General features: G+C 52.1%; 1 protein-coding gene and 1 long non-coding RNA gene across 3 annotated transcripts; one reads left to right on the top strand and one right to left on the bottom strand.

Moving 5' to 3' along the window:
- The first annotated feature begins 66 nt into the window (after nucleotides 1–66).
- On the top strand, nucleotides 67–26,541 carry SPG11 (SPG11 vesicle trafficking associated, spatacsin). 2 transcript variants are annotated; one of them, XM_086848307.1, is made up of 41 exons: nucleotides 67–316; nucleotides 1,148–1,332; nucleotides 2,044–2,271; nucleotides 2,803–2,989; nucleotides 3,511–3,648; nucleotides 4,186–4,664; nucleotides 4,890–5,035; nucleotides 5,687–5,819; nucleotides 6,185–6,340; nucleotides 6,788–6,966; nucleotides 7,109–7,285; nucleotides 7,632–7,703; nucleotides 8,099–8,226; nucleotides 8,785–8,954; nucleotides 9,632–9,839; nucleotides 10,302–10,505; nucleotides 11,168–11,274; nucleotides 12,026–12,171; nucleotides 12,482–12,643; nucleotides 12,994–13,060; nucleotides 13,511–13,673; nucleotides 14,634–14,836; nucleotides 15,335–15,443; nucleotides 15,655–15,814; nucleotides 16,620–16,832; nucleotides 16,964–17,164; nucleotides 17,489–17,596; nucleotides 17,921–18,080; nucleotides 18,183–18,397; nucleotides 18,815–19,237; nucleotides 19,574–19,871; nucleotides 20,621–20,763; nucleotides 21,222–21,420; nucleotides 21,977–22,114; nucleotides 22,638–22,771; nucleotides 23,057–23,164; nucleotides 23,623–23,791; nucleotides 24,295–24,383; nucleotides 24,864–25,019; nucleotides 25,489–25,640; nucleotides 26,177–26,541. In XM_086848307.1, the coding sequence occupies exons 1-41, from the start codon at nucleotides 114–116 to the stop codon at nucleotides 26,355–26,357; spliced, it is 7,197 nt and encodes a 2,398-aa protein (XP_086704433.1). In that variant the 5' UTR covers nucleotides 67–113; the 3' UTR covers nucleotides 26,358–26,541. The 2 variants fall into 2 exon arrangements, with proteins under 2 accessions (XP_086704433.1, XP_086704434.1); XM_086848308.1 differs by having other exon boundaries at nucleotides 17,489–17,621; nucleotides 17,928–18,080; nucleotides 18,815–19,285; nucleotides 19,619–19,871.
- Nucleotides 18,235–18,840, bottom strand: LOC147650637 (uncharacterized). The gene is made up of 3 exons (XR_015275584.1): nucleotides 18,722–18,840; nucleotides 18,418–18,465; nucleotides 18,235–18,313 (listed from the first exon to the last, which is right to left on the bottom strand). It is a non-coding gene; the product is annotated as an uncharacterized LOC147650637 (long non-coding RNA).
- Nucleotides 26,542–26,638: the final 97 nt, after the last annotated feature.

Raw genomic sequence — 26,638 nt, 5'->3', positions numbered from 1 at the left:
TTGCGGCGCCGCGGTGCGTGCCGGGGGCTGTAGTCGCGGCTCGGCTCCGTCCAGCTGACCGGAACGAGGGGCGGCCGTGCCGGGCGGCTCTGAGAGCGGGGAGGAGGAGGAGGATGGCGGCGGGGGCCGGGGCGGAGCTGCGTGTGCTCCTGGTGCCCCGCTCGGAGGAGCCGCGGGGATGGGCGCGGGTGCGGCTGAGCAGAGCCCGGGACGCCCTGGGCACCCTCCTGCTCCCCGGCGGGATCTGCCTGGAGTCGCTGTGGCCCGGCGGGCCCGGGCGGGCCGGGGGCAGCGCCCTGCCGGGAGCCTGGGCTGAGTAAGTGCGGCTCGGGCAGGGCCGGGGGAGCCGGGGCTGCGGCCTCGGAACGGGGAGCGCTCCCGGGGGCTGCGGCCGTGCTGGGTGTGCCCACAGCGCGGATCCCAGGGCGGCACGGAGGGTTGCTGTGGCGGGCTGCTGTGGCTCCGCAGCCCTGCGTGCCCCGGGCCGGCCCGCTGCCGCTCGGCGCTCACACGGTGCTCCCAGATCTGCTCCGGCAGCCGAAAGCCTTGCGGTGCCCGCAGCACCGGCGCCCCTCGGACACGCAGCCCCAGCCCGGTTCGGCTCGGGGGGACCCTGAGGCCCAGCCCGTGGCACGGACACCTGCGGCTGGGCCGGGCTGCTCCGAGCCCCCCTGGGCTGGGACACGGCTCTGCTCTTCCCTGTGCTCTGCCCCAGGCCGAGCTGCTCCCTCTGCCCCCTCCCCATCACCGCGGAGCAGCAGCGACACACCTGGAAACTTCCTCGGCCCAAAAACCAGGGAGAAATCTGGGGATGGACAATTCTCCCTTGCCGGCAGAGCTGGGGTTTTCCCTCCTGGAAATCCTGAAACAAAACTTCCCTCGTGTCCTGGGTGACTAAAGTGCAAAACACACCACGATGGAGAGCCCTTTATCCTAGAGAGGAGGAGGAGGAGGAGTTGGGATTGCTCAGGCTCTGTCCTGGCAGGGATGAAGCAGTTCCAGCGCTGGGAGGGATGGGGTGGCAGCAGTGAAGTTTCCCTGCTGAAGTGAAGGTGTTCCCCATCACCAGTGCACATCCAGAACTGTTCAGCTGGGAGATGGGGAGAGGGAATAAAGGCAATAACCTTCCTGAATGTTTTATCTTCAGCTTCGTGTGGGACAGCACAGATGATGATGGTTCACACTCAAACAAGACAAAACTCCTGGCTCTTGGTCAAAACCATGACCTGTTTGTCTATGAATTCAGTGTAGAAGATGGAAAACACAACCCGAATTCCCTGCACAGTTGTAAGGAAGAGACACTTAAAAAGCTCCTTGAAGCTAAAAACATCAGTGAGTAAATTTCAGTGTGTTGCACGTGTGGAATATTGCAGGGCTGGTTCTGCTGCTCCTGCTGGGATGGATCAGGGAATGGGATTGAGCACTGGGGAATTTCGGGTACCTCCACACTGATCCAATGTGATCAGCAGGATTCGTGGAATTGAAAAATAATGGGGACATTTCGTAATTAAACTCTTGCAGGGTCATGTTTGAGTGATACAAAGTTTCAAAAATAAATTTTAATAAAATATATGCAACCCTGCTCTCTTAAATTTTAACTTTAATATTGGGACTGATGGGAAGAAAAGAGAGCCAGGGCTCATCAATAACCCTGCAAAGACTAATTAAACATTTAACCTTGTATTTTATGATTAGCAAACATAGTGTGCAGTTAGAATGAGCCTTTGCTGTTCCTAAACAGTCTCCCTTCCTAAAACATTTTATTTCCAAAGTTTGTAGCTCTTCTTCTCAGTGCTTACTGAAATCCTATATTTTATGTTCTTCATAGTATTGTCCACTGAAAAAGCCACATAAAGAGTTTTGGGAAATGGCTCTAGGATTAATGTCTCTGTCACAGAAAGTGAGGTTTAAAACCAACCACCCCAATCTGTTAGGATGGTAACTGGGACAATGAATTTGAGCTGTCATTTTCTTGGGATTCCTTTACAAATCAAAAGCCCCACCTGGCTGTAATACAAAATTTAAATATATTTAAATTTACAGGTCTGCCTTCCATTTTCTCTATGAAGATTCTGTCCTTTGGAAGTAACAAGTGCAAACTTCTGCTCAACCAGTTTATCCTTGTGCACCTGACCTTTCCTGGGGAGGACTCACCCCCTGAGACCTGTGACTGCTTCCCCCTGGCTCTGCCTCCAGAAGCTGTGGCGAGAGTCACAGACTCCCAGTTCTGCAGGGGGATCCTGTTCCTGTTGGACAGTGCTGGCTGGATTTGTATCCTTTGCAGGAGAGATCAGGGAGAATCATCTGGAAGAACAAAGTTGCTTTTCTTTGCTCTCAGGGCTGAGCAGAATTTTTTTAAAGATGTTTAAGTGATGCCTGTGAGGAAGGTTGTGTGGCCACGTCCTGGTTGTTGTAGTGAGGTGCCACAGTTGTGTTGGGTTTCCCAGCACCCCACTGGAGATCTGCTTCCCTCTGGAGTCATGGCTTTCATTCAGGTTTGATTTGTGGCTATGGGTATAACAGCCTGACTTCTACTGCCACCTGATTGCTTAATTCAGGTTAATGAATGTGATTGCAGGGATCAGAGCCTGGGAGGCAGGTCTGTGTGTTGGGAAGAGCAGGGGCCCAGACCTGGCACTTCCACCTGGATTGAGCCTGTTCCTGGGCATCTTCTCTGGCACATCCAAGTGCAGTAAAATCAGGTTGTGTGTCCCTCCTCTTGGAGCCACAATTCAGCACCTTCCCCTGCTGTGTAACTCCTCTGCTGGGCACTCCAGGGCTTTTCCTTGATGCTATTTGCAGATATATTTGGCTGCTCTGATGGTGCCACCTTAGGGAAGGTCAGTGTGGCCCTGGCAGCTGGGCAAGGGCAGGGCCCAGCCCCTGGGGCTCCCCTGGCTGGCCTGGCAGTGTCCCCTGACCTCAGCACGGCCGTGGTGACCAGCACCTGCCACCGTGCCCTGGCTCTGCAGCTCAACTCCTACTTCAGGTCAGCTCCCAGGGCAGGGCTTTGGGCTGAACTGACCCTCACAGGCCTGGACTCATCGGGGTGCTGGCAGCTTTTCATCCTCTGCTAGAGCAGAAACTTCCTCTTTGTTTGAAAATTGCTCTTTTGCTCTGATTTATTCTCTGTCACTTTCACAAAGGAAACTGTACCACATCTCTTTATTTTAATCTAGCTGTTAACAACTAGATAAACTTTATCTTGCCCTTTGTGTTTTTTTCCAGGAAGATGAGGTGCTCTCAGTGCCAGGGGTGGGTGGTAGCACCTTTTAAAAATACTGTGGGCTACAGAATTATCAAACTCTACTGTACTGATTTAGCTTGATAAATTAGGGCCAGGTGGTAATTAAGAGGTGGTGTCAGCCTCAGAGGAAGGAGCAGCAGGTTTTGATGGCCCACCTGTTATCCCGAGAAAAAACTGCACCCAGAGCTCCTGGAGGACTTAAACATGAAAAAACACCTTAAATCATCTGAGCAAGGTGAAATTTTGTACTTATTTCTTTACAGACAGTTCCCTGAACATTTGCTCTGTAAGAGAGATCCAGAAAATCTTCCAGTGCAGCCTCCAGAGGGGCTGGATGAGGATGAGCTGGCCAGTTCTGAGCACAGCATGGAGCTCCTGTCGCAGCCGTTCCGCACGGACAGGTACGGAGGGGAAGAACCTCCTGACACAGCCTGGGTCACTGATAATAAACTGCTGATTTGTTCTTTCAGCTGTACTTGTGACAGGTGAAATCAGCCCATTCTGCTGTGAATCTTTGGAATTTAGGGTGGACCAAGACAGCTTTACGTACGGCATTGAGCAGCTTCAGGAATTGCTGCTTTGGGGTTACCTTTGAGTCTTACTGATACTAATGAAGCATGTCAGTTACAACTTGATCTGTGGATAAGAAAGATTCAGTTCTGGAATTAATTCTGTTTTTTGATTGATGGGGCATTTTTTGTGTGGAAAAGAGAACTTTTTCCTAGAACTGCTAAACATGGATGTTGTCAGCTGATGCATCTGTGATCATTTGGCTGCAGGGAGTATTTAAGTGCAGATAAAGAGGCTATGGTAAGGTTAAAATGCAGGATGCTGGATGGATTTTATAAGCTCAAAGTGCATTTTATTTAACTGAGAAAGCTTTGCCTGCCTTGTTCTTGGAGTTCTTGGTGTTACAGGCGACTTTGTGCCCTTGGCAGGTCCTGGAAGGCACAGTTGTCCTCACTGTGGGACAGAGTAAGGAGAAGAAGAACACCAGCTTCTCCAGATTTTCACTCCAGTCAAGTGAACAACTTGAATTTGCCTTGGTATCAGTTTTTTACCCATCTTGAAGATCACGATCCTGCAATCTGTGATGATCCAGAGAGGATGGTGGCCTTTGTTCCCCGGGCTGTTACGTGGGCGGCTTCCCGGGCGCTCCAGAGCCAGGGCACGGCCCGTGGGGATGCAGGACAGCAGTGGGCACAGATCCCCGTGGCAGCACCCCAGGAAATGGTCAAACTGGAGTGTAAACTGGTGACTGCAGCTAAAGCTGTGTTTGTGGTGCTGGCACAGGACACGGGGCTGTCTCTGGCGCTCTGGGATTTTGAGTCCCGGGACGTGACGTGTTCCCACTTCGGCAGGAGCAGTGTCTACGTGGAGTGCAGTGCAGAGCTGCCACTGTGCCTGCTGCTGACAGGTGAGGGGCCACAAACTGTCCTGACACAGCTGCTTCAGGCTTTCAGTGTTTTACCTGCTTGCCTGCCTGCTGTTGGGTAACTTCCATTGCATTCCTGCTCGGGTGGGATCCAAACACAGCCGCTGCAGCTTTGCCTCGCTCTTTTGGAAGCAGCAGTGGGTAGAAATGCTGCTGCCCACGGAGTGGCTGCTCTGTCCTTAGCTGTGGCTTGGTTCTGTCGTTCAGAGCGTGGTCTGTGCCTGGTCCTGTTTGGTTTGACTCGGGAGGAGTTCCTGAGCAGGCTGATGATGTTCGGCAGCGCCGCAGTCGTGGATGCCGTGTGTCACCTCAATGGCTGGGAGAGGTGCTCCATTCCCATCCACGCCCTCCAGGTAAGGAAAGCTGCCAAAGAATAAACTCTGCATTTCAAGCAGGGTGGGTTTAGACACAGTTAAAATCATGCCTCAAACACAGGGGCAAAAGGAAGTGGTTTAGTTGTTAAATAAGCAGTAAAACAGTTAATTTAACAGTTGTTAAATAAGCAGATGAGTAACCCAAAGGAAGAAACAGAGCAGCAAAGTGAATGCACGTCAATAAAATAAAAGAAAATGCAGCAGTGTTCACAATTCCCTCTTAGTTGGACCCAAAAGCAATTTTGCCAATTTCTGCAGCAGTTTTTGTCCTCTTGCAAAGTGTTAAATATGAAAAGAAATCCTTGGAACTGGATTTCTGGCTTTACTCTACTGTTCATATAAAATTGCTGTGAGCTTATTCAGAGTCCTGATTCTCATAGTATTTACTGTATATTGCTGCAATAACATTTTGTGTGTGAAGATACAGGGCAGGGGTCAAAGGAGCCTGCCAGGTACTGTACAGGTCACCTTGTTATTTCAGGCTGCAGGTGCTGCACACAGAGTTTAAATCCCTTCTGCTTTTCTGTGTTTGTAGTTTGTCACTGAGGATGGAGTAAGAATTCCAGCAGGAAGTGCTCAGTGTATGGGTTTAGGATCCCTTCTTGATTGTTCTGTTTCGTGTTTGTCTAGGCAGGTTTGGAAAATCGCCAGCTGGACACAGTGGACTTGTTTTTAAAAAGCAAAGAAAGTGTTTTCAGTCTGTCTGCACCCTGCCCTGGGCCTGAGCACCCTGGGGATGGCACCTCCCAGTCCTACCTGAGAAGTAAGTGAAGAAGCTGCAGCTGCACAGAGGTGCATTTCCTTCTGAGAAATACACCGAGGTGCATTTCATTGTGAGAAATACACCAAGGTGCATTTCCTTCTGACAAATACACCGAGGTGCATTTCCTTCTGAGAAATACACCGAGGTGCATTTCATTGTGAGAAATACACCGAGGTGCATTTCCTTCTGAGAAATACACTGAGGTGCATTTCATTGTGAGAAATACACCGAGGTGCATTTCATTGTGAGAAATACACCGAGGTGCATTTCCTTCTGACAAATACACCGAGGTGCATTTCATTCCCTCTCTCCCTGTGTCTGGGTGTGGGCTGCAGATGTGTGAACTGTTTGTGGAACCATTGCAGATCTGGAGGAGCTCAGGCCAGCTTTAAACTTGCTCTGCTCAGCAATCCAGGACAGTGACATGGAGCCTCACAGCAAGCAGTTCTCTGAGCAGCTCCTGAGCCTCACCCTGACCTTCCTTACCAAGCAGCTGGAGGAAATCTTTGTGCACACACAGGGTAAGATCCCTCCTGCTGGGTCATGTCTAGTAGTATGTCATCATTTAAGTAAGTAAGAACAGCTAATTCTTTTAATTAAAAGCTTAAATTTGCCTAGAATTAACATAAAAATACTAGAATTAAGTGAGTGAAAGATGCTCATCCCTGTGTTTTAGATTTGACTTACCTGACTAATATCTGGTTGGATTAATACAAAATTTCAGTTCTCCTTTACTGGTCCCTGGGCAGGAAAACCCCTGAGTGAGGGCAGGGAGCTCTGTGGAGTTGTGGCTGTGTCCTGAGTGCTGGGAGTGCTGGGCTGTCACTGCCTGCACAGGGGACAGAGCTGATGTGCTCTTCCCTCCGAGGGGTTTCTGTTTATTAATCAGCACATTCATTAATTCAGCATTGTTAGACATTAAAATCTGTCCATTCCCATTTTATTGATGTCTTGGGTGCTTTTGGCAGAACCTGATGAATTCCTGCAGAAGGCTGCAGATATTTTAACTGACTACATCATTAAGCTGAGAAAATTCCTGAGGAAATATCCTCGAGCACCGATGACTCCAGGGCACACAGCAGCTGATCTGGATGAAGACCTGCCTGAGATAGAAGAGAGCCAAGAATGGGAAAAACTGACACCAGAGGTGAAACTGAGTCACCCAGATTTTAGTGCTGTGATGGAGTTTATATAAGGAGATGATTTATGTGGAAATACCTTAAAGGACAGGGGAAGAAGATCAGCACAGGGCTGGTATAGATCCGTCTGTTCCTTGTTTTTCCCTTTAGGAGGTCATTGCCGAGGCCATCCTGAGCAACAAAGTGCCAGAGGCCCAGATCTTCTTCCGAAGGCAGCAGCATCCTGCTGAGAGCCTGCAGGAGTTTATCCAGATGGGTTTGAGCCTGGCCTACGACTGTCTGCTGAAGGGCAGCACCAGGGAGGCCTCGCAGCTGCTGAGGAACCTGGTGAGAGCTGCTGGGGTGGGGCTGGCGAGGAGCACGGGGAGCTTCTGGGGCTGCTCTGGCTCCACCAGAACCAGGGGGGATTGCAGTGAAAATGGGATTCTTTGAGGCCGTGGGGGTGTGTTGGCTGAGCTGCTGAGCAGCAGGGGCAGGGTGGCTCTGCCTGGGGAGGTGTCCCAGGCTTTGGGGACGTCGGGGACATCCCTGTGGGAGCTGCTGCAGGGCCTGGCACAAGCCTGTTTGTCAGGGCTGTGTGCTTTGGAAGGAAAGCAGCTGTGTGTATTCTGTCTTTGATCTTTCCAGTGTATTCTGTTGGCACATTTTACAGTGGGTGTCTTCTCTGTGCCAGGGCTTGGACGTGAAGCAGGAGCTGCACAAGATCTGCCTCCACACAGAGGACAAACACGTACGGGAGCTCCTGGTGAGTGCAGCAAAGGCTCCTCCAGTCCAGGTCTGAGCCCTGGAGCCTGGGGTGTGTTTGTGCTGGGACTGAGCTGACCTTCAGAGCAGAGACAGCCAGGGCTTGTGCCTTTCTCCTCCTGGAGCATCCCTGTCCCTTTGCATTTGCAGTTAAAGTACAGAACTGTTAAAATATCATTTATTTGTCCTGGCTCTGATCAGGTTCTCTCACACAGTCTGGAGTCCTCTTGCCATTTAAGTATTGCTCTCTGCTTCCAGCATTTCTTTCCTACAGTTGGTTGTTGTTTGCACTTGCAGGATCATTTACAACTGGAATGTATTAAAGACAGATTAAACTGGGGGCAATTGGAGGTAATACTTTAACAGTTGGAGGTAATGCTTTAATTTGAATTAAAGGTGAAAGTCTTACAAGAAGAAAACTATTTTTCTGAAAAAGAGAAGAAAATGATAGACTTTGTGCATCAGGTTGAAAGCTTCTACTCAGAATCCTTCCAGGAAAATAAAGAGACTCAGTCTCTTTCCAGGTAATGTGGGTTATTAATTTTAATAATTAATTAATAGCATTAATAGGGTTTAAAATGTGCTGGATTCTACATTCTGTTAGATTTACTGCACTAACAGATACAGTCTTCAGCTTCATTAATTTCACACTGCACATTTGCAGAAATCAGAGTCAGTGTGGGGACTGAGTCATTTTCTCATTAATGTAGCAGTTTGTGTTCTCTCATGACAAACTCCTGTGTGAGTCATGACAAACTATTGTGAGGGTGACAGAGCTCTGCTGCTTCAAATGAAGAGTTTTTAATAATAATATTAGAATTACTACTCAGTTATTCATGTTCAGATGTTTGCTCTGTTTTTGATCTATGATGTCTGTAGCACAGCAAACGAAATAAGCTACAGAAATCATTTTCCAGTTAAATAATGGTGAAACCGTTATGATACTGACAATTTGTTATGTCAGCTTTGGGAAAACGAGGCAGCTCTTCAGCTGTCAGAGCTGGAGCTGGAGTCAGTCCCTCTGGCAGTCCAGCTGTGCTGAGCTGGGGGGCTGAGGCCAGGCTGACCCCAGCCCGTTGCAGTTTCAGCTGCAGGAGGCAGCAGCAGGAGCTGTGCAGGCACCAGGCAGTGCTGGGCTCGCAGCTGTGCCGGGCCAGCAGCAGCAGCAGGATCAGGGTGCTGCTGAGCTGGGCTCTCTGGTGGGATGAGCTGCTGCAGGAGATGATTCTGCTCCCCTGGAAACCTCGCCAAGGCAAGTACTGTGGCACTGAGGGCTGAAACTGGGCATGAGGATCTCTTTGGGACAGCACAGCCGCTGTGTGGGGCTGGCAGGGGCACAGAGGTCACTTACTTGTGTTACCAGTGGAAGTGGGTAACGATGGCTTCCAGCCTATTCCATCCTGGATCCGGGCTCTTCCTGGAGAGAAGGGTTTGGAAGTGGCTGGAAGGGCCTTGGCTGAGGCATGGCCACGTGTGAGTGCCACCCTCTGCCACGTCCTGCCCTGCTCCCTGTGCTGGGGAGCCGCTCCCAGCTCTGCCAGCACGAGGTTCCAAAAGCTGGAGCAGTAGCCTTGATCTCAGCACCATGTTTACAACTGTTCACTAAAAATTGGTACCTGGAGGGACAGGACACAGGGCATGGCTCCCACTGCCAGGGGACAGGGCTGGATGGGATTTGGGGCAGGAATTGTTCCCTGGGAGGGTGGGCAGCCCTGGCACAGGTGCCCAGAGCAGCTGGGGCTGCCCCTGGATCCCCAGCAGTGCCCCAGGCCAGGCTGGGATGGTGAAAGATGTCCCTGCCCAAGGAACTTGATGCACTTTAAGGTCCCAGCCCAAACCATTCCACAATTCAGTGTAAGAAAATCCCAGTATTTCCCTCAGAAGTGTTTGTGTGTGCTGATTTCATGCATTCACCTTTTTGAAACGCAGACCTCAAGACCTGCAGTCCTGAGGCCCTCTGGATGCACCTGACAGCCCAGCATGACTGGGTCAGCATTTGCTCCTGGATTGAGGAGTCAGAGCCCAGCCAGGCTCCGTGTGGCCGCTCTGCCTGGCCCCCCCTGAGCCCCGACATCGTTGACAGGAGCACTCTGTGCAGCACCTACATGAGACAGGACATCCTGAACAAGCTGGCCAGGTAGGGCCCCCAGGGCTTCACACTCTCTCTCCTTCCTGTGTGAAGCCAAAATCAGAAATGAAATCCTTGACACATAGTAATTTTTATACTGCTCTTTTTGGAAACAGCACGAATCCATGGGTAAGTGTGATTTTAGTCTTCTACTTTGGGTTGTCTGAAACACTAAGAGCACTCCTCCTTCAGCCCCTGGATGCTTCCCAATGGATATATTCCTGATTCCAGCTTTAATGCAAGGGGGGAATTCTGAGCATTTCACAGCTGGTTCTGTGCAGTGATCACAGTGTTGCTGGGGCACAAGCAGATGGATTTTGGCACATTGTGTTTGTCTCAGTGGGGAATTAATGCCTGAGAGGGAAAGGTCTGCTCTAATTCTGAGCTGAAAACACCCATCAGAACTTGTCAAAGAGAACTGAACTTGTCAAAGAGAGCTGTGTGATCAGTGTCTGTGCTTTCTTCTGACAGAAAGGGAATCTTTGTCCGTTCTGAGCTGGAAGATTTTGAGCTCTTGCTCCAGAGGCTGTCGTGCCTGGGGGGAGTCTTGCAGAATCCTCACCCTGTTCCAAAATACAGCACTGCCAGTGGCCTGGACTTCCATGGCCAGTTTGTCCTGCACTGCCTGGAGCACAGCCTGCAGTACCTGCTCTACACTTACCTGGACTATTACAGGTAGCAACCCTTCCCATCCCTCAAATCCCATGAGGGATCCCAGATTTGAAGGAGGAAACACAACTTGAAGAGTGGGTAGGGAGAGTTTTCCTCAGCCCTGGCAGTGTCATTTAACAGAAACTCTGGGGCAGTGTGTGAGATTTTAAGCCATATTTTGCAGCTTTGTTCAGATTGTCTTAATATTAATTTGTGTGTCAGTCACAAAAGGAAACAGTTACAGCTGTAATTAGTGTGATGCTGTAAGCAGTACAATCCTAAATGAGCCAAGTTGCTCTTCAGAAGCTCAGAATATACAGAATTCAGAAACTTTCTTAAGCACAAGTGTGAATTTACTCCTGCTATGTTCAAATAAGGAAATTGCTGGTTTCCACCTAAACCAGGGTTAGCTGGGATTTGAAGGTGTAACCAGTCTTAGGTATTGGATGAATACTTCCCACTTAATGGATACTTGGCAATTAAAATTTCTGAGCTCTAACTCCAGCCTAACACTGGAATTATCAGGAATGTAGAAGTGGACAGAAAAAAAGCCACTACCTCATTTTCTGGTTTGTCTAAGACTTGTATTTGGCATAACACCTATGGGATGCTGCAGATCTTTAATGCTGTGTTACATCAGAGGTTACAAGTCCTGTGTTTTCACTCTGCTGCTCATTCATTTCCAGTTTAACCCCTTCAAGCTGCCCTATCCTGGATAACAAGGAGCTGCACGAAGCCCATCCCTGGTTTGAGTTCCTCGTGCAGTGTCGAGGGGTTGCCAGCAGTCCCCGAGGTAGGGATCTCGCTGCAGAGCGGGGCTGATGCTTCTGCCCAGCACAGCTGGGTTAAACCTCTGCCCTGCTGCAAACCCTCTGGCCATGGCCAGTCACCTCCCTGCCCATCACCTGCTCATCTCTGAAATCTGGGTCGTGATTCCTGCTTGAACTGCCCTTGAAGATCTGGAGGCTGCACAGAAGTGAGAATCATTCTGTGTAGGATCATCGTTACCTCCAGCTCAGTCACGTTCCCAACAGGTTGAACAGAAGGGAGAATTCATGAGAAAACACACATCCCATGGGAATGAAACCTTCCTCTAGTCCCTGTGGGATATTTTGATTTCTCTGCCCTTGGATTATGTGTTGGCTTTACTGAAAGCCAGTAGAATTTGTGCCCCTAACTCATCGTGCTTTTTAAACATTTCATCTTCTTCAGAGTCACATTTACAAAAGACAAAAACAATCCCAAGTGAAGCTTTTTTTTAGGAAGTGTGATCAGTGTAGGATAAAGAATTGAACCACTCCAGTGCTAAACTGTGGGGCTCAACCCCTGGGGAGGCAAAGCTGTGGTTTGAGCAGGGAAAGCTTGGTAAACCTTAGCTCATCTTACCTGTTCTTACTGGCAAAGAGAGGAAAACCATTATGGACAACAGAAAGTAGAAAATTCAGCATTTTTCACAGTCAGAGAACAGCTGTAACATGTTTTGATGATTTAACACTGGTTTTGCATGGAATTAAGTGTCACTTTTTTTTTTTTTTCCTTTGAAGATCCCAAGATGATTTTCCAGGCCAGTCTGGCCAACGCTCAGATGCTGATTCCCAGCAGCCAGGGGGGTGTGAGCAGCATCCTGCTGGAGGGCAGGACCCTGCTGGCCCTGGCCACCACCGTGTACGGGCCTGGGGGCATCGACCAGGTACTGCCTGGGGCACCTGGGCCCTGATCCCTGTCCTGCTGCTGCCCTGCCCTCGTGGCTTTGATGGAAAATGTCCCCTGAGCCACGTGCTGGAATGGCCAGAGTGTAACAGCACAGGCACCTGCAGCATCAGCTGCTGGGGAAGATGGGGCTGATACAACTTGAGAACATTTTACAGGAAAAAAGATGATGCTTTCTGTGTTGTCACAGCATGTTAAATTCCCCTGAGGGAGATTGGCACACCCCAAAGTTGTTTTGTTGTCATTTAGTGCAGTTTCCTCCTAATTAATTTTGCTTGCTTGCAATGTAGGTCCTTCAGAACGAAGATACAGAAAAACCTCTGAAGAAAGTTGATCCCCAGCTCTTAAAAATGGCCTTGACCCCTTACCCCAAGCTGAAGGCTGCTCTCTTTCCCTCCTGCACTGCTCATGGAATTTTGCCTCCTGACATCTCTCTCTACCACCTTCTGCAGGTACACAAAGTGCTTTTGGCAGGACATAAGCAAAGAGAAGTTTGGTGTCAGCAGAAGGGGGTGGGAGCCAGGGCTTGCTTTGGGATGCTTAATGTGGAGCTGAAGTTCCCAGCTTCATCCTGAACTGCTTTTTCAAGTGGTCTCTGCACCCTGTGACTCTGCACTGCTGGAATGGCAGAGAGGGATATTCTTGCAGTGTTCAGTGGGCAAGGTGTTTAATATTGCAGAAATTACAATATTTAAATTTTAAGATGTTTGTAACAGTGAGAGGATCAGAAATTGAGAATTAGATAGGACAGTGATGTGAAATTCTTAAGCTGCCTCAATATATTTTGTTTCTGATCTTTCAGTCATTAATGCCCTTTGATCCCAGAAAATTATTTGGCTGGCAATCAACAAACACTCTTGCTGTGTCAGGTATGTTTCCTGCCAAGGTTTACATGCTTTCCTAGCCTAAGCACCCAAAACAAATTACGTTCCAGGGGAATTATTTGGCAGATAAATTTATTCAAAAGGCCATTTCTTTCACGAGAAAAATAGTGTAATTTACTAAAACAGGGTTTTGAACTAGAATTCTATTTTTTTGCATTAAGCTCTTCACAGGCAGATCTTTCTCTAAATACCAGAAAGAAAACCACTGTTTGATTTTAAAAGCAAGCTGAGGTGATGCAGAGCTCTGATTTTCCAGCGAGGAGCGGGGTTTTGGTGTGGATTTGGATCTGCCAAGGTCTGGATGAGAGCTGGGGAGCCGTGTTTGATCCTGCCCCAGGTTCTGCAGCCGCAGGAGCTGCTGCTGTTGGGTTCAGCTCTTGTCACTGAACACTGTTGTTCATTGTTGTCACTGCTGGTGCTGCTGTGTCATTCCAGATGCCTGGAGCGAGCTGCCCCACTTCTCCTGGCCCGAGCTGGTGAGCAGGCACGCCGTGGTGGAGAGGCTGGGCTTCCTCTTCTACCTGCGCCACGGCCGCCCTGCCTTCGCCTTCGGCACCTTCCTGCAGCAGCTGGCCAGGAGCAAAGCCCCCAGGCAGCTGTGAGTGTCCTCAGCAGGCACAGACCTGAGCACGGGGGGATTCACCCTCCCCAGCAGCCCCTGGGAGCATCCTAAAAGTCAGAAATCAGATGGCACCTGAAAGGAGGAGAGCTGAGTTCGGAGTTACCGCAGTGGAATCCGCACAAGGGGAGCCAGGAAAACGTTCCAGTCAGATCAAACGTGGGTGGGCTCTTCTTTTAGGAACCTGAGCCCCTAGATGACTTCATAGGAGAGTGATGCTCCTTTTCTTTGACATTTCCTAATGTCCTTTGAAATTTCCTAATTCTTTAGTTTATCAGTAAGGCAAGAAAAGGGAAAAAGTGCTCTGGAGGCTGATGGATTTAAGTGTTCTGGCTGAAGCTTCAAAATCAGGTGTTCAGAAGGGTTACAGTCAAATGGCACATCTTGCTTGAATACCTGGAATCTGCTGTTTAGTGTGGGAATTAGAAGAAATCACTTTGTTTCTGGGATGTCTGGTTTGTGCATTAGTCACTGTTTCTCTCCATGGGTTTCTCTTGTGTAAAACTGGAGCAAAAAGGGAAGCAGACATTAATGCAGAGTGAAGCCATGGTTCAGCAGACAGTCAGGGACACAGGATTGTTTCAGTGGCTGCTGTGGGAAAACCCTTTGGGTACATTTTTCTCTTAGCACCATCTGCAGGTCAGACTCGGCTTCCTGGTGCTGCAGTGGATTGGAAATCTGCAAATGTGCAGATCTCTTTGTGCCCTCAGCTGCTGAGGGGGTGTTCAGTGAATTTTAACACCAATTCCACTGCCTTTAGCTTCTGATAAATGTACTAAATTGCAAACTCTGCTTGTCACGTGTGAGCCTTCCCTCCCACCCCCCCATTTTCTATAAACATGGGATTGTGGCTGAGGGTTCTGTTTGTGGCTGCTGGCTGTGGGTTCAGAGGAGCACACGGCTGCAGCTCCCCGTGTGTGTGTGTGCTGCTCCTTGCAGGGTCCAGCAGGCAGCACGGGAGGCCCGGCTGGTGGCCCTGTCCTCCTTGGGTGTCCCCTCGGTGGCAGCAGCCTGCGTGTGCTTCCTGGAGCTGCTGGGGCTGGACAGCCTGGGGCTGCGCGTGGATCTCCGAGCTGCCAGCAGCATCGGCACCCCCAGGAGCAGGAGCGAGGGCTCTCACCACAGCCACAGGGACAGCCTGGGTAAGGAGCCTTTGGCTGCTCTGCAGTGGGGAGGCTGCAGAGGTGCTGCCTGCTGGCTCAGCAGTCAGCATCTGAGAACTTTTGCTGTTCTTTTGTTCCTGGTTTTGTACTAATTTTGAAGGTGCACGTTGATCCTGTGGTGTGGGGTAAGGCAGGAAGAGTGATACAGCTCTATCAGGAGCTAACACACACTGCCCAGCAGCTGCTAAAGCTGATATTAGTGAGGTTCAGCCTTGTAATGATGTTCCACAGAGTTAAACAAATGCCAAATCTCCTTTCTCCCTCCTGTTTGAAAGCTGTCTTACACCTGCAGGGAGATCAGGTGTTCAAAGCTGTAGGGAAATTAAATTTATCCTAGAAACAACTTCAGAAAGTTGAATTTCTAACTCTAGGGCCACAGGTGGCTGCTTTCCCAACCAGGAATCTCCTGGTACTCTTGGAAACACTGCCCTGGCTCTGAGCCCAAACAGCACCTCAGGAATGTCTTCTCCTCAACAGCTGAGAAGTTTACAAAGTTGGCTGATGGTGAAAAAGCAGCAGCAGCAGCAGTTCTGAGCTCCCTGGAGGAGGCCTTCTGGGATGGCATTGAGCAGCAAGGAGTGAAGAGGTGAGAGCAGCCTGGTTTGAGGGGTTATCTTGGGAAGGGGGCTGAGCACTGGCTGCTCACTGGTGTTTGTGTGTCAGGGCACAGCAAAGAGGCCAGGACCTCGGTGGCAGCTCCCAGGGCTGTGTGCAGGGTCACAGGGTCACTTCACACCTCAACATCTGCTGCAGATTCTGCAGCTCATGGCAGCTGAAGCTCTCTGAACTCCCTGCAGGACATCCAGTGACTCCAGAAGGCAGTGGTCCTTGGTCATGCAGTTCTGCAGGGTCCATAACCTGGAGCTGAGCACGTCCTTCCTGAGGGAATGTGCCAAATCCAACGAGTGGCTGCAGTTCCTCGTGCAGACCCAGCTCCACGGCCACCAGCCAGCCCAGGTGAGCTGGGGGTGCATTAAACTGGGTCTTGTAGCAAGAGGATATCCCAGTGTGGAGACAACAGGGGTCCCAGCAGTTCCTGGGCTTTGGTTCTCTTGGGATATTGAAGCCCTTGGCCTGTGCTAGCCCCTCCCTTGCAGCTACACTTGCCAATGGAATTTAAACTCAAGCAGTTACTGCTTTTTTTAATTGAAGAGCTGCCAGATGTTCAGTGTAAGTTATAATAAAGCCACTCATCTTTCCTTTCAAAACTCAAATTGATTTCTTGGTAAAGAAACTTTTGAGAATCCAATTTTTCCACCTTCGGTTTTGAACGTGATTTAAAAATGAATAAAATACTCCCATAAAAGCAATTGGGAAAAGCCATGTGAGGAAGCTAACTGGGTAATTCCAGGTAAGATGATGCTCAGCAGGCCTAGGATTTTAACTTGGATCTGCTTGTTGTTTTGAGGAATCTGTAATTACTAAAGCAGACCCTTTTCATGCTCTGTTGCTGCCCTACAAGAGAGAACAGAGCTGAGGCTCTCTAGGAGACATTTGAGCTTTGTGGAAAAGGATGAGCTTCAATCTTTCATTAGAATAATTATTTCATTAATAATAATAATTTCTTTAGAATAAGTATTCATTAGAATAAATAATTAGAATAATTTATTATTAATAATAATTCACACCTACAGAATCCGTTTTCCTCTCTAGGTCTCCAAAGCTGTTCTAAGAACCAAATTTTGTCTTTGTGTATTCAGTGCTTCCACCCTCCTTCCCTCTCCTCTGAGCCTGACGAGGTTTTGGTGCTTTTCCCCAACAGGTCGTTCCCCTCCTGCAGGATTTCCCTCCCGTGGTACGAGACCACCTGCTGCTGGCCCTGGGCAAGCTGCTGTGTGCTGAGGCTGCCCGTGCAGGGAGCGTGTTCCAGATGCTGCTGCAGTGCCAGGAGGAGCCCAGCCCCTGCTGGCACCTGCTGGCCGAGGGGCTGCGGGCACACGCGCCCATCCTCAGCGTGCTGGCCGCCTGCTGCCCCGTGAGTTCCCTGCTGAGGAGACTGCAGGAGCTGGGCCTGCTTCCTGCACCTGCCCCAAACCTGCTGCTGCTCCTGTGGGACCCCTGCCAGCGGCCAGCTGGGCTACAAACCCATCCTTCTGGCACCTGCAGGATGCAAACCTCATCTCCTGCCTCTGTGTGTGGATCATCACTTCTGTGGATGGTGCCACCAGGGCTGAGGCCACCGCCCACACCCAGAGCCGGGCAGGGAGTCCCCAGTGGGACCTGCAGGACCTCGCTGCCATCTGGAAAGTCCTCCTGAGGAAGCAAAAGAGCAAAACACTTCTCAATGGCTTCCAGCTCTTCTTGAAGGTGAGGGGATGTGGTTTCAGGGTATATTTGATGTGTCTCACACCTCCTGGGCCTGTAAATCCCCTTCTATCTTGCTTTGTGCCAAGGATAACCTGGCTGTCCACTGAAATTCCCAGCCAAATTAGAAATTCTTCCAGTTGTCACAGATTTGTAGATCCTACATCAACCTTGCATGCACTTTTAATAAATTAAAACTTCATTGTTCTGCTGCTGAGGAAACAAATTCTACATTTATTAAATGAAATAATAGATGATTTTTTAAAAGTATGATTTATTTATTGAGGTACTTTTGGGAATTTATCATCTTTTTTTTTTGTCCTAAAGGATTCTCCTTTGCTGCACATCCTGGAGATGTATGAACTGTGCATGAACTGTAAAAAGTACAACGAAGCTAAAACCAAACTGGAGAAATTTCAGGAAAGCCTCACAGAAGTAAGGACATGGATTTTCTCTAAATGTCATTGCTGGGATTCTTTGAACAATCCTTTCCATCCCACTTTTCTGGTTCCCTGAGTATGCTGCTAACTAACATTCCCTGTCACCAGTGGATTTCCTCCCTGCACCTCAGCAGCTCAGTTCCCTTTCCCTTCAGGAGCAGATGTGCTTGGACAGCGGCAGGGACTGTTTGTCCAGCAGTTCATTAATTCTGCCTGGCACTGCTGGTCCTGCTGCCACCTCTGATGTCCCTGGGAGGGAGCAGCAGGGCCGTGTTCCCAGGGAAAGGGACCCCTGAGCCTTGTCCCTTGTTTCCCGCAGCTGGGAGCCGCGGCAGGGGCGGCCCCCGAGGTGCCGGGGCCGTGGCTGCGGTCGCAGGCGCTGTTCCTGCTGGAGCTGATGCTGCAGCAGAGCCGCACCGACTACGAGCTGGGCAAGCTCCTGCAGCTGCTGGCTGCCACAGAGAACCTCCTGCTGGATGGTGAGGACACCGTGGAGCCCAGCCCCTCTGGCAGGGCTGAATCCTGAGGGAAGCTCAGCCTTCCCTGGGCTCGGCTCTCCTGAGCTGTTCTCTTTAACACAGGTCCCCACGTGAAGAGGCTCTGTGCCCTCAGCGAGGCTCTGAGGGGCTCCTCCATCTCCATCAGCCGCTCCATCCTGACCTCCTGCAGCCTGCAGGCCTTCCAGGAGGAGTGCAGCTCCATTCTGGAGCAGCTGCAGGAGAAAGGAATGTTCAGCCTGGCTCGGGAGGTGGCAGCCCTGGCTGAGCTGCCCGTGGACAGCGTTGTCACACACGAGGTACAGTTAGTGACAGTCACCTCTTCTTCCTGCTGCTGCAGCATCGGGCATGCAGCTTCTCAGCCTTCCTGAAATGTTAATTCTTTGTTAAATAATTTTTTATTTTAAATGCAAGTGCACCAAACACTCTGGCTGCACATGCTGAGCTGCAGGGCTCAGGACAACTCTCCTTAGATTCTCTTACTGTTTTTATTCGTATGCAATCAGTTTTATTTGGGGAGAAGAACAGACGGGTTTGTCTGTCAGGGGGTGGAACTAGATGATCTTTAAGCTCCCTTCCAACCCAAACCAATTCTGTGCCTTGTTGCATATTGGGACACTTACCTAATCCAGTGTTTCAGTGCTGGCCATCCTGTGTCACTTGGGAGTTTTCTTGCTTGGAAAGATAATCGTGATAAACCTCTGTGGGTTTTACAGGTTCTGAGAGATCTACATCATTTAAGGGACACTGGACAGTGGCATCACACCCAGACGAGAGCTGACTTCTGGAAAAAGTGCAACGACACCTTCAGCAAACATTCCGTCTGCAGCCGAGCCGCAGCGGCCTTCTTCCTCGAGCAGGCCAGCAGCGTGTGGGAATGCCCGGGGCAGGACACAGCCGGCCTGGGGGAGAGGCAGCTGCTGCTGACGCTGGCCGGGCACTGGCTGGCGCTGGGGGAGCCCGAGGTGGCGGTGCCGGAGCTGCAGGAGCTGGAGAAGAGGATCTGGCAGTGCCGGGTGGCCGAGCGAGCGCTGGCGGCCGAGGGCTCGGGGCAGGGTCCCTGCGGGCCGGGCCGGGAGCTGCCCTTCGCCAGCCTGGCCCGGCGCTTCTCCTTCGCACAGCTGCCGGCGCTGAGGGCGGCCGGGCCCCGCGGCCTGCAGGCCCTGGGGCCCGGGGAGCCCGGGCAGGCTCCGGAGCCCCGGCAGGCCCTGGGGCCCGCGGAGCCCCGGCAGGCTCTGGAGCCCGGGCAGGCCCTGGGGCCCGAGGAGCCCCGGCAGGCTCCGGAGCCCCGGCAGGCCCTGGGGCCCGCGGAGCCCCGGCAGGCTCCGGAGCCCCGGCAGGCCCTGGGGCCCGCGGAGCCCCGGCAGGCTCCGGAGCCCCGGCAGGCCCTGGGGCCCGGGGAGCCCGGGCAGGCTCCGGAGCCCCGGCAGGCCCTGGGGCCCGGGGAGCCCGGGCAGGCTCCGGGACCCGGGGAGCCCCGGCAGGCTCCGGAGCCCGGGCAGGCCCTGGGGCCCGGGCAGGCCCTGGGGCCCGCGGAGCGAGCGGCGCTGGCCGCGCTGCTGGGAGCCCTGCTGGACGAGGGCAGCGTGCCCGAGGCCGCCCGAGTGTGCCAGTACTTCCAGCTGTGGCCCCGGGACGTGTCGCTGGCGCTGCACTGCCGGGCGCTGGCCTCGGGGGAGGCCGGGCTGGAGCAGCTGCAGCCCGAGGTGCGGGCCCTGCTGGCGGCCGGGGCCGGGACAGGCGAGGGCGGCGCGGCGAGCGGAGCCCCCAGCAGTGAGTGACTCCCTGCCCTGCCTCCCCTCTCTTTGCATCTCCCCGAAACTGCTGCAGAAATCTGGCTCTCCCTGCTTGCTCTCCCTGGTTCCTGAATGCTGTCGTGACAGCAGCTGGAGGCACGGTGTGCTCCAGGCAGGCTGTTCTGTGAACAGCTGCCACAGATCCCAAACCTCCCCTTTGTTACCTTTGCTCTCAGTTCTGGCCCAGTAAAGCAGCACTGGGCCTCAGCCCTGCTCCTGCCTTTAGAAAACACACTCTGCTAACTTTGTTTTTCTGTAGCTGAAGCAGGGAGATGCTTTAATTAATATCCTTTCCTGACTCTTTTGCATTCTGAGGGGTTTAGTGTTTCTTGTTTAATAGCAAGGCTAAGGCTGAGAATGTCTGTCTGTAAAGTTCTCTGCATGTTTGTGAAGTCTGAGTGAGTTTCAGCTGGAACATCTCTTTCTCATGCTGATGTGTAAAGCTGAATAGACAGAAGAGCATAAATGAATCCTGACCCATCGGGAAGGCTGCAGAACCCTCATTCAATCTAATGCTTAGAAATTTTATATCTGAGATATTACTGGGGATGTTTGTGTTCTGTTACATTGAAACAAATGTTAAATTTAAAAATCAAGGTGTCAAGAGCTCGGTTTTCAAAGACTGAGCAAGTATCACGTGGTTGCTGCAGATTTGGGGAGCTTTGCCCAGGTCTAAGGGAGCTGTGTGCCTTCATGAGATAGGAGTTGATGTTTTTTTGTTTCCAGCACCCAGCCTGGAGGAGTGGACCCCTCTGGGGGCCCCGAGTGGGGACGATGCCGTGGTGGCAGCGCTGAAGGCTCTGGCAGAGGAGTGTGTCCATGGCAGGGGCTACTGCCGGCAGGTGCTGTGCCTCTACGAGCTCTCCAAGGTAAGGCTGGGCATGGGGAAGGTCCTCAGCAGGGGCCTGGAGGAGCTGCAGAGGGTGAAAATCCAGCCCTTTGTGTGGAAAAAGGCCAGAGGGGCCTGGGCATGGTGTGGGTGAGCTGGGCTGTCAGCCTGGCCAGTCCCTGCTCAGAGCCCAGCCCAGCTCAGAGCCTGGCTCTGTCTGGTGGCCTTTCCACAGCCTCCCCAGCAGGTCTGTTCACCCTGCCTCTTCCTTTCCGGGTGTTCCTGCAGGAGCTGAGCTGTTCCTTCGGGGAGGTGTTGGTGGGGGATGCTCTCACTGGGATTTTGGGTGTTCCTGCAGGAGCTGAGCTGTTCCTTCGGGGAGGTGTTGGTGGGGGATGCTCTGAGTGGGATTTTGGGTGTTCCTGCAGGAGCTGAGCTGTTCCTTTGGGGAGGTGTTGGTGGGGGATGCTCTGAGTGGGATTTTGGGTGTTCCTGCAGGAGCTGAGCTGTTCCTTCGGGGAGGTGTCGGCGCGGGAGCCGCGGGAGGTGCTGGGGGCCATCCTGGCCCGGCGGGGGCCGGAGCGCAGCCGCAGAGCCCAGGCCTTCATCACCTGCCAGGGGCTGTCCCCTGCCACTGTGGCACCACTGCTGGCACAGCAGATCACCCAGGAGCTGCTGGCCTCGGCACAGGGAAAAGGTGGGGACACACCTGGGCTTTGGTCCCTGAGAGCTCAGCACAGCCAGGGGTGTCTGAGCAGCTCTGCCCTGTGAGCAACGCCTGCCTGATGTAAAGTTCTGTACAAACGTTCATTTGTAGTTACTCCTGTGTCCAGAGTGGTGTTGCAGTAGTTAAGGTTGTATTTTTATGGACATAAATTTAGGTTTTTTTTTAAAAAAAGGATTTTTAACAGTGGTCTTTGCTGCCCCACATGATCTGACTTGGGAATATCATGTGCATTTCCCTGTGTAAAGCAGAAGGTTTTCCCTTTCCTTTTTTCCTTTGGGAAATGAGGGACAGCTGTGTGGCTGTCCAGTAGGATTTTATTGATTTGAACTGGCAAAAAAGTATTTTCTGATTGTTAAATTTAAGCAGTAACACCCAAAGTGTCTTTAGGATTGTAGTCCCAAGACCTCAGTCAGTCTGGATGATGTCAGATTGGTTTGTTTGGGGGTTGTTAATTAATGATAAACAATAATAGGAGTTCTCTCCTGCATAATTAGCAGTGGTGACAGATTTCTCTCTCTGGCCACAGGGCAGAAGCAGGTTTGGAACCCTGCAGTGGAGGGCCAGGCACTCCTGCAGCTTGCCAAGCTGTGCCAGGATCACACCTTGGTTGGGATGAAGTTACTGGATAAAATCTCCTCTGTCCCCAGTGGGGAGCTGTCCTGCAGTGAGTACATGGGAAATCCTACCTGGTGTAACCTGTGTGTAACTACCGTGGCATTGTTGGCTTAAACTCACAGCTCAAAGGGAGCTCTGCTGCTGATCTCAAGTTTGATATTCTGTTTGTAGGGCTGAGCATATGCACAGTAGATAAGGGCATTGTGTAGGGGGTTGTTATCTGAACAAAATTCAGATTTCTGTGCTGAGCAGGAGGTGGGAAATGCAGTCAGGGAGTGACCTGAGCTGTCGTGGTGGTTTGTTTGAGAAGGGGCACTGTGACTTTGTTCATATTCATCACAGTTAGAAAAGGGATTTTTCAAACCTAGATGCAAAACTCGTGTCCTTCCTTTTGCAAGCACAGAGCTGACAGGCAGTGCAGTGATGATGTGTTACACATTTGTCAGCTTCTCCTGGAGGAGGCTGCAAGTTCTGTGCTTTGTGTGCATTTTGTGTTTTTTCTTCTGGAGAGAGGCAGTAATTCACTTCCTCAGCCCTTTCAACTGAAATAGCAGAATTCTTCTGCTCCTCAGTCACAGAGCTGCTGATCCTGGCCCACAGCTGCTTCAGCCTGACGTGCCACATGGAGGGGATCACACGCGTGCTGCAGGCGGCTCGGCTGCTCACCGAGGAGCACCTGGCTCCCAGGGAGGAGTATGGGCTGGTGGTGAGTGCCTGTGGGGCTGGGCTGTGGGGCTGTACCTGTACCCAGGTGATCCAGCTGCTGGGGAAATGCTGCTCTGTGGGGCAGGGGCTCTTTGGCATCCTGAAGGAACTCCTGGAGCCTGGGACGTGCCCAGTGGCGCGGGGTCAGCGCTGAAAGCCTCCCTGCCCGTTTTTCTGTGCTGAAGCGATGCAGTTTGGGCTGGTTTGGGAGTCCCCCCGTGGCTCCACGGCAGTGCCTGCAGCTGCCGTGCCTGGGGAGCTCCTGACGCGCCCTGGCTGCCCCCAGGTGCGGCTGCTGACCGGCATCGGCAGGTACAATGAGATGACCTACATCTTCGAGCTGCTGCACCACAAACACTACTTCGAGGTGCTCATGAGGAAGAAACTGGACCCGGTACGTGAGGGACAAAGGTGCAGGGAATTGTGTGGCTGCATCAGAAGCACAGGATGAAATTGTCTGGGCATTTGACTTCCTGAGTGCAGGAATCGAGAGTCAGCTTTCACAGAAGTAAAATAATGCTGGGGTTTATTCTCATTTTAGTTGAACCGTTTTTCCCTAATTAGTTCAGGGCTATGAGTGCAGCATTGAAACTTAAACTTGGCATTGTCAGTGTTTTCACATCCTGCTTTATTTGCAGTTAAAGTTTCACGGGGGCTTTAAGAAATCATAAATCCTCATAGCTTTGTTTGAGTCACAGAGAAAGGTCAGGTTTTGACATTTGTGTCGGTGCTGGGTTTTGGTGCCCGGCTGAGCGGGTGTGAGGGTGCTGTTGGGTTTTGGGGTGCACTGTGGGAGATGGTGGGTGCAGGAGGAGGCTGGAGCCGTGCTCAGTGTGTGCCCTGTGTGCCCAGAGCGGGACGCTGAAGGCGGCGCTGCTGGACTACACCAAGCGCTGCCGGCCCGGAGACAGCGAGAAGCACAACATGATCGCGCTGTGCTTCAGCATGTGCAGGGAGATCGGCCAGAACCACGAGGCTGCTGCCTGCACCCAGCTCAAACTCATCGAGTGCCGGCCCTGGGGTGAGCGGGGAGGCAGCGAGGGGAGGTCCCCTGTGTTTGCAGAGGGTGGGATTTAGGGCTCGCTCCTGGTGTGACATTGCCCCGGTGGCTCCCCTGGGGCAGGGACAGACCCAGCTGGGTTGGCAGGGCTCCTGTGAATGCTGGGCTCTGTGTGTGGCACCCATGGGCTGAGCTCTGCGGCCTGGGCAGCCCCTGCTGCAGCAGCAGCGACAGCGGGAGCTGTGCCAGGGGCTTTCTGAATGGATCTGCCCGTGGTCAGTGCTGGGATCTGCCACAAACGTGTGCTTGGGGTTTCTTTCCAGTCTCCAGTCACTCGACCAGGCTGTAGCAAAGCTTTGATCCATCAGCTGAACAGGCAGTGTGTTCCTTCCTACTGTTTTAATTCATCAGTTTTGGTTCAGTTTGGTGGTGCTTTCTGAGACAACACCAGGGACAGACTTGGCACTGGGAGGGAGTTTTGTAACTTTATGAATAAATGGTTATTCCTCCTTTTTCTGTTTCAGAGGAGTCTCTTCAGGATGTTGCAAATTTAAAGAAGCTGCTGCTGAAAGCTCTGAGTCTCTTCATTGATGCAGCAGAAAGTTACTCCAAGGTAAAGTGAGATGGAACAGAAGGACTTGTGGGCAGTGCTGGGAGCTCGTGGGGAGTGGGCTGGGCTGGGAGAACACAGAGCTGCCCCAGGGAGGGCGTGCAGGCTCCTGGCTGTGTGTCTCTGCAGCACGGCTGTAGCTGAGCGTGCCATGCTGGCCCTGCTCAGCCTTTAACCCCTGGGGCTACAGGTGGGTTCCCCACTGTCAGAGCAGGGACCGTGAGCTTAATTAGCAAGGATAGAACAAATCAAGTATTTAAAGCCAAGTGCAATAATGATGGAAGCATTTGTGGGAGTGAAGCTTTGTTTAAGGCTCATGGGATACGATGAACAGGAGGCTGCAGTGCTCTCAGTCACTGCAGAGCCCAAGCTGCTCTCAGGGCTGTGTCCAGGCTGCCCTGCAGCTCTCACTGCTGTGTTGCAGGACTCCTGCTCTCAGGGCTGTGTCCAGGCTGCCCTGCAGCTCTCACTGCTGTGTTGCAGGACTCGTGTGTGCGGCAGGCGCTGCGCTGCCGCCGCCTGACGCGGCTCATCACGCTGCAGCTGCACTTCCTGGCCTTGGGCCAGAGCACCAGGATCATCAACCTGGGCAGGCAGGACCTGCCTGGAGCCATCCTGGCCCTGCCCAGGTTCTACCAGGTGAGCTGTGGTCCTTCTGGGGGGAGTGACTGTGTCACTGCAGTGCCCCAGCTCCTCCTGGCCTCTGTGTCCTGTGGCTGTTACCCCAACCTTGTATCCTGTGGGATATATGGGATGGAGGGACAGGACACAGGGAATGGCTCCCAGTGCCAGGGGGCAGGGATGGATGGGATCTTGGGCAGGAATTGTTCCCTGGGAGGGTGGGCAGCCCTGGCACAGGTGCCCAGAGCAGCTGGGGCCGCCCCTGGATCCCTGGAATGTCCCAGGCCAGGCTGGACAGGGCTGGGAGCAGCCTGGGAAAGGGGGAGGTGTCCCTGCTTAGGGGCTGAGGAAGGTTGTTCACAGTGCTTTGTTACCCTGTATTTCACAGCTGCTCTCAACAGCAGCAGGGCTGGCTCAAACTGAAGATCCCAGTAGTGAGGTGTGTGTGGAATGTTCTGTGCAATCCCTGTTCCTGCTCTCCCTGCAGGCAGCCATCGTGGCCGAGGCCTACGAGTTCCTGCCGGACTGGGCTGAGGTTCTGTTCCAGCAGGTGATCACCAGGGGTGACTTTGTGTACCTGGAGGAGTTCAAGCAGCAGCGGCCACTGCGGCCCAGCCTGTTCGAGGAGGTGGCCAAGAGGTGAGTGAGGGTCAGGGGGAAAACTGCAGGCCCTGAGAGGGGCAGGAGGAAAGGGTTATTAAACTGATAAACCTGTTACAGGGGAAGGTTTCATACAGGGGACTTGAGATAGAATTCCAGAATGGTTTGGGTGGGAAGGGACCTTAAAGCCCAGCCAGTGTCACTCCTGCCATGGCAGGGACACCTCCCACTGTCCAGCCTGTCCTGGGACACTGCCAGGGATCCAGGGGCAGCTCCAGCTGCTCTGGGCACTGTGCCAGGGCCTGCCCACCCTGCCAGGGGAGGATTTGTTGGTTTGGTTCCTGAGCATAGCATGGAATCACTCTGATCCAGCCTTGTCCTTGAGCTGGACAAGGAGGGAGCTCAGGGCTGGCCAGACCAATCTTTGAAATGAATCAGATCAAATAAACAACCAGGAGGTTCAAATGTAGGTGTTGAGTACAACCTCCTGTTGAAAATGTCATTCTTGCAGGCCCAGAGCAAGTCTCAGGGGCTGGGAAGCTTCTGTGTCTCAGTTCCATGTGCTGTTGCTCCAGGGTCCAGCAGCACCCCCCTGCTGACGCTGCCCTGAGGAACCTGAAGCGGTTCCTCACCCACTGTGAGGACATCTACACCTACTACAGGCTGGCCTATGACCACAAGTTCTATGATGTGGTGAACTCCCTGCTGAAGGACCCTCAGACTGGCTGCTGCCTCAACGACCTCTTATCCAACTGAATTCCAGCCAAATTCCAGCCCAGGGTCAGTGCTGATTGACACAGATTTTATCAGTGACCTGCACCCAGGGCACTGCTGCTCTGCAAAAGTTACTCCAGAAAAATGGACAGGGTTGTAAATATTTAAAATGCTGAAACTGTTAACCTGAAATTGTGTTTTGTATAATAAATCTGTTTATAAATTACTTGAGTCACCAGCAAACAGTGTCTGGCCCAGGTGGGGGGTGAAGCAGAGATCCAGCAGCTCTTTAAATCAGGGGAAGGGAGCACCCCAGGAACTGT

The sequence above is a fragment of the Cyanistes caeruleus genome, chromosome 13 (genome assembly GCF_971803275.1).
Source record: "Cyanistes caeruleus chromosome 13, bCyaCae1.hap1.1, whole genome shotgun sequence".
NCBI lineage: Eukaryota > Metazoa > Chordata > Aves > Passeriformes > Paridae > Cyanistes > Cyanistes caeruleus.
Note: the sequence above shows the minus strand (reverse complement) of the source record. Positions and strands in the feature narration are given on the sequence as shown.

Excerpts from the sequence above, each read along its gene's own strand:
- SPG11 (XM_086848308.1), top strand. The coding sequence starts at position 114 with ATGGCGGCGGGGGCCGGGGCGGAGCTGCGTGTGCTCCTGGTGCCCCGC. Across the intron at positions 11,275-12,025 it reads GGTTGCCAGCAGTCCCCGAG|ATCCCAAGATGATTTTCCAG; the intron begins GTAGGGATCTCG and ends TTTCCTTTGAAG. Across the intron at positions 15,444-15,654 it reads GAGCAGCAAGGAGTGAAGAG|GACATCCAGTGACTCCAGAA; the intron begins GTGAGAGCAGCC and ends AACTCCCTGCAG.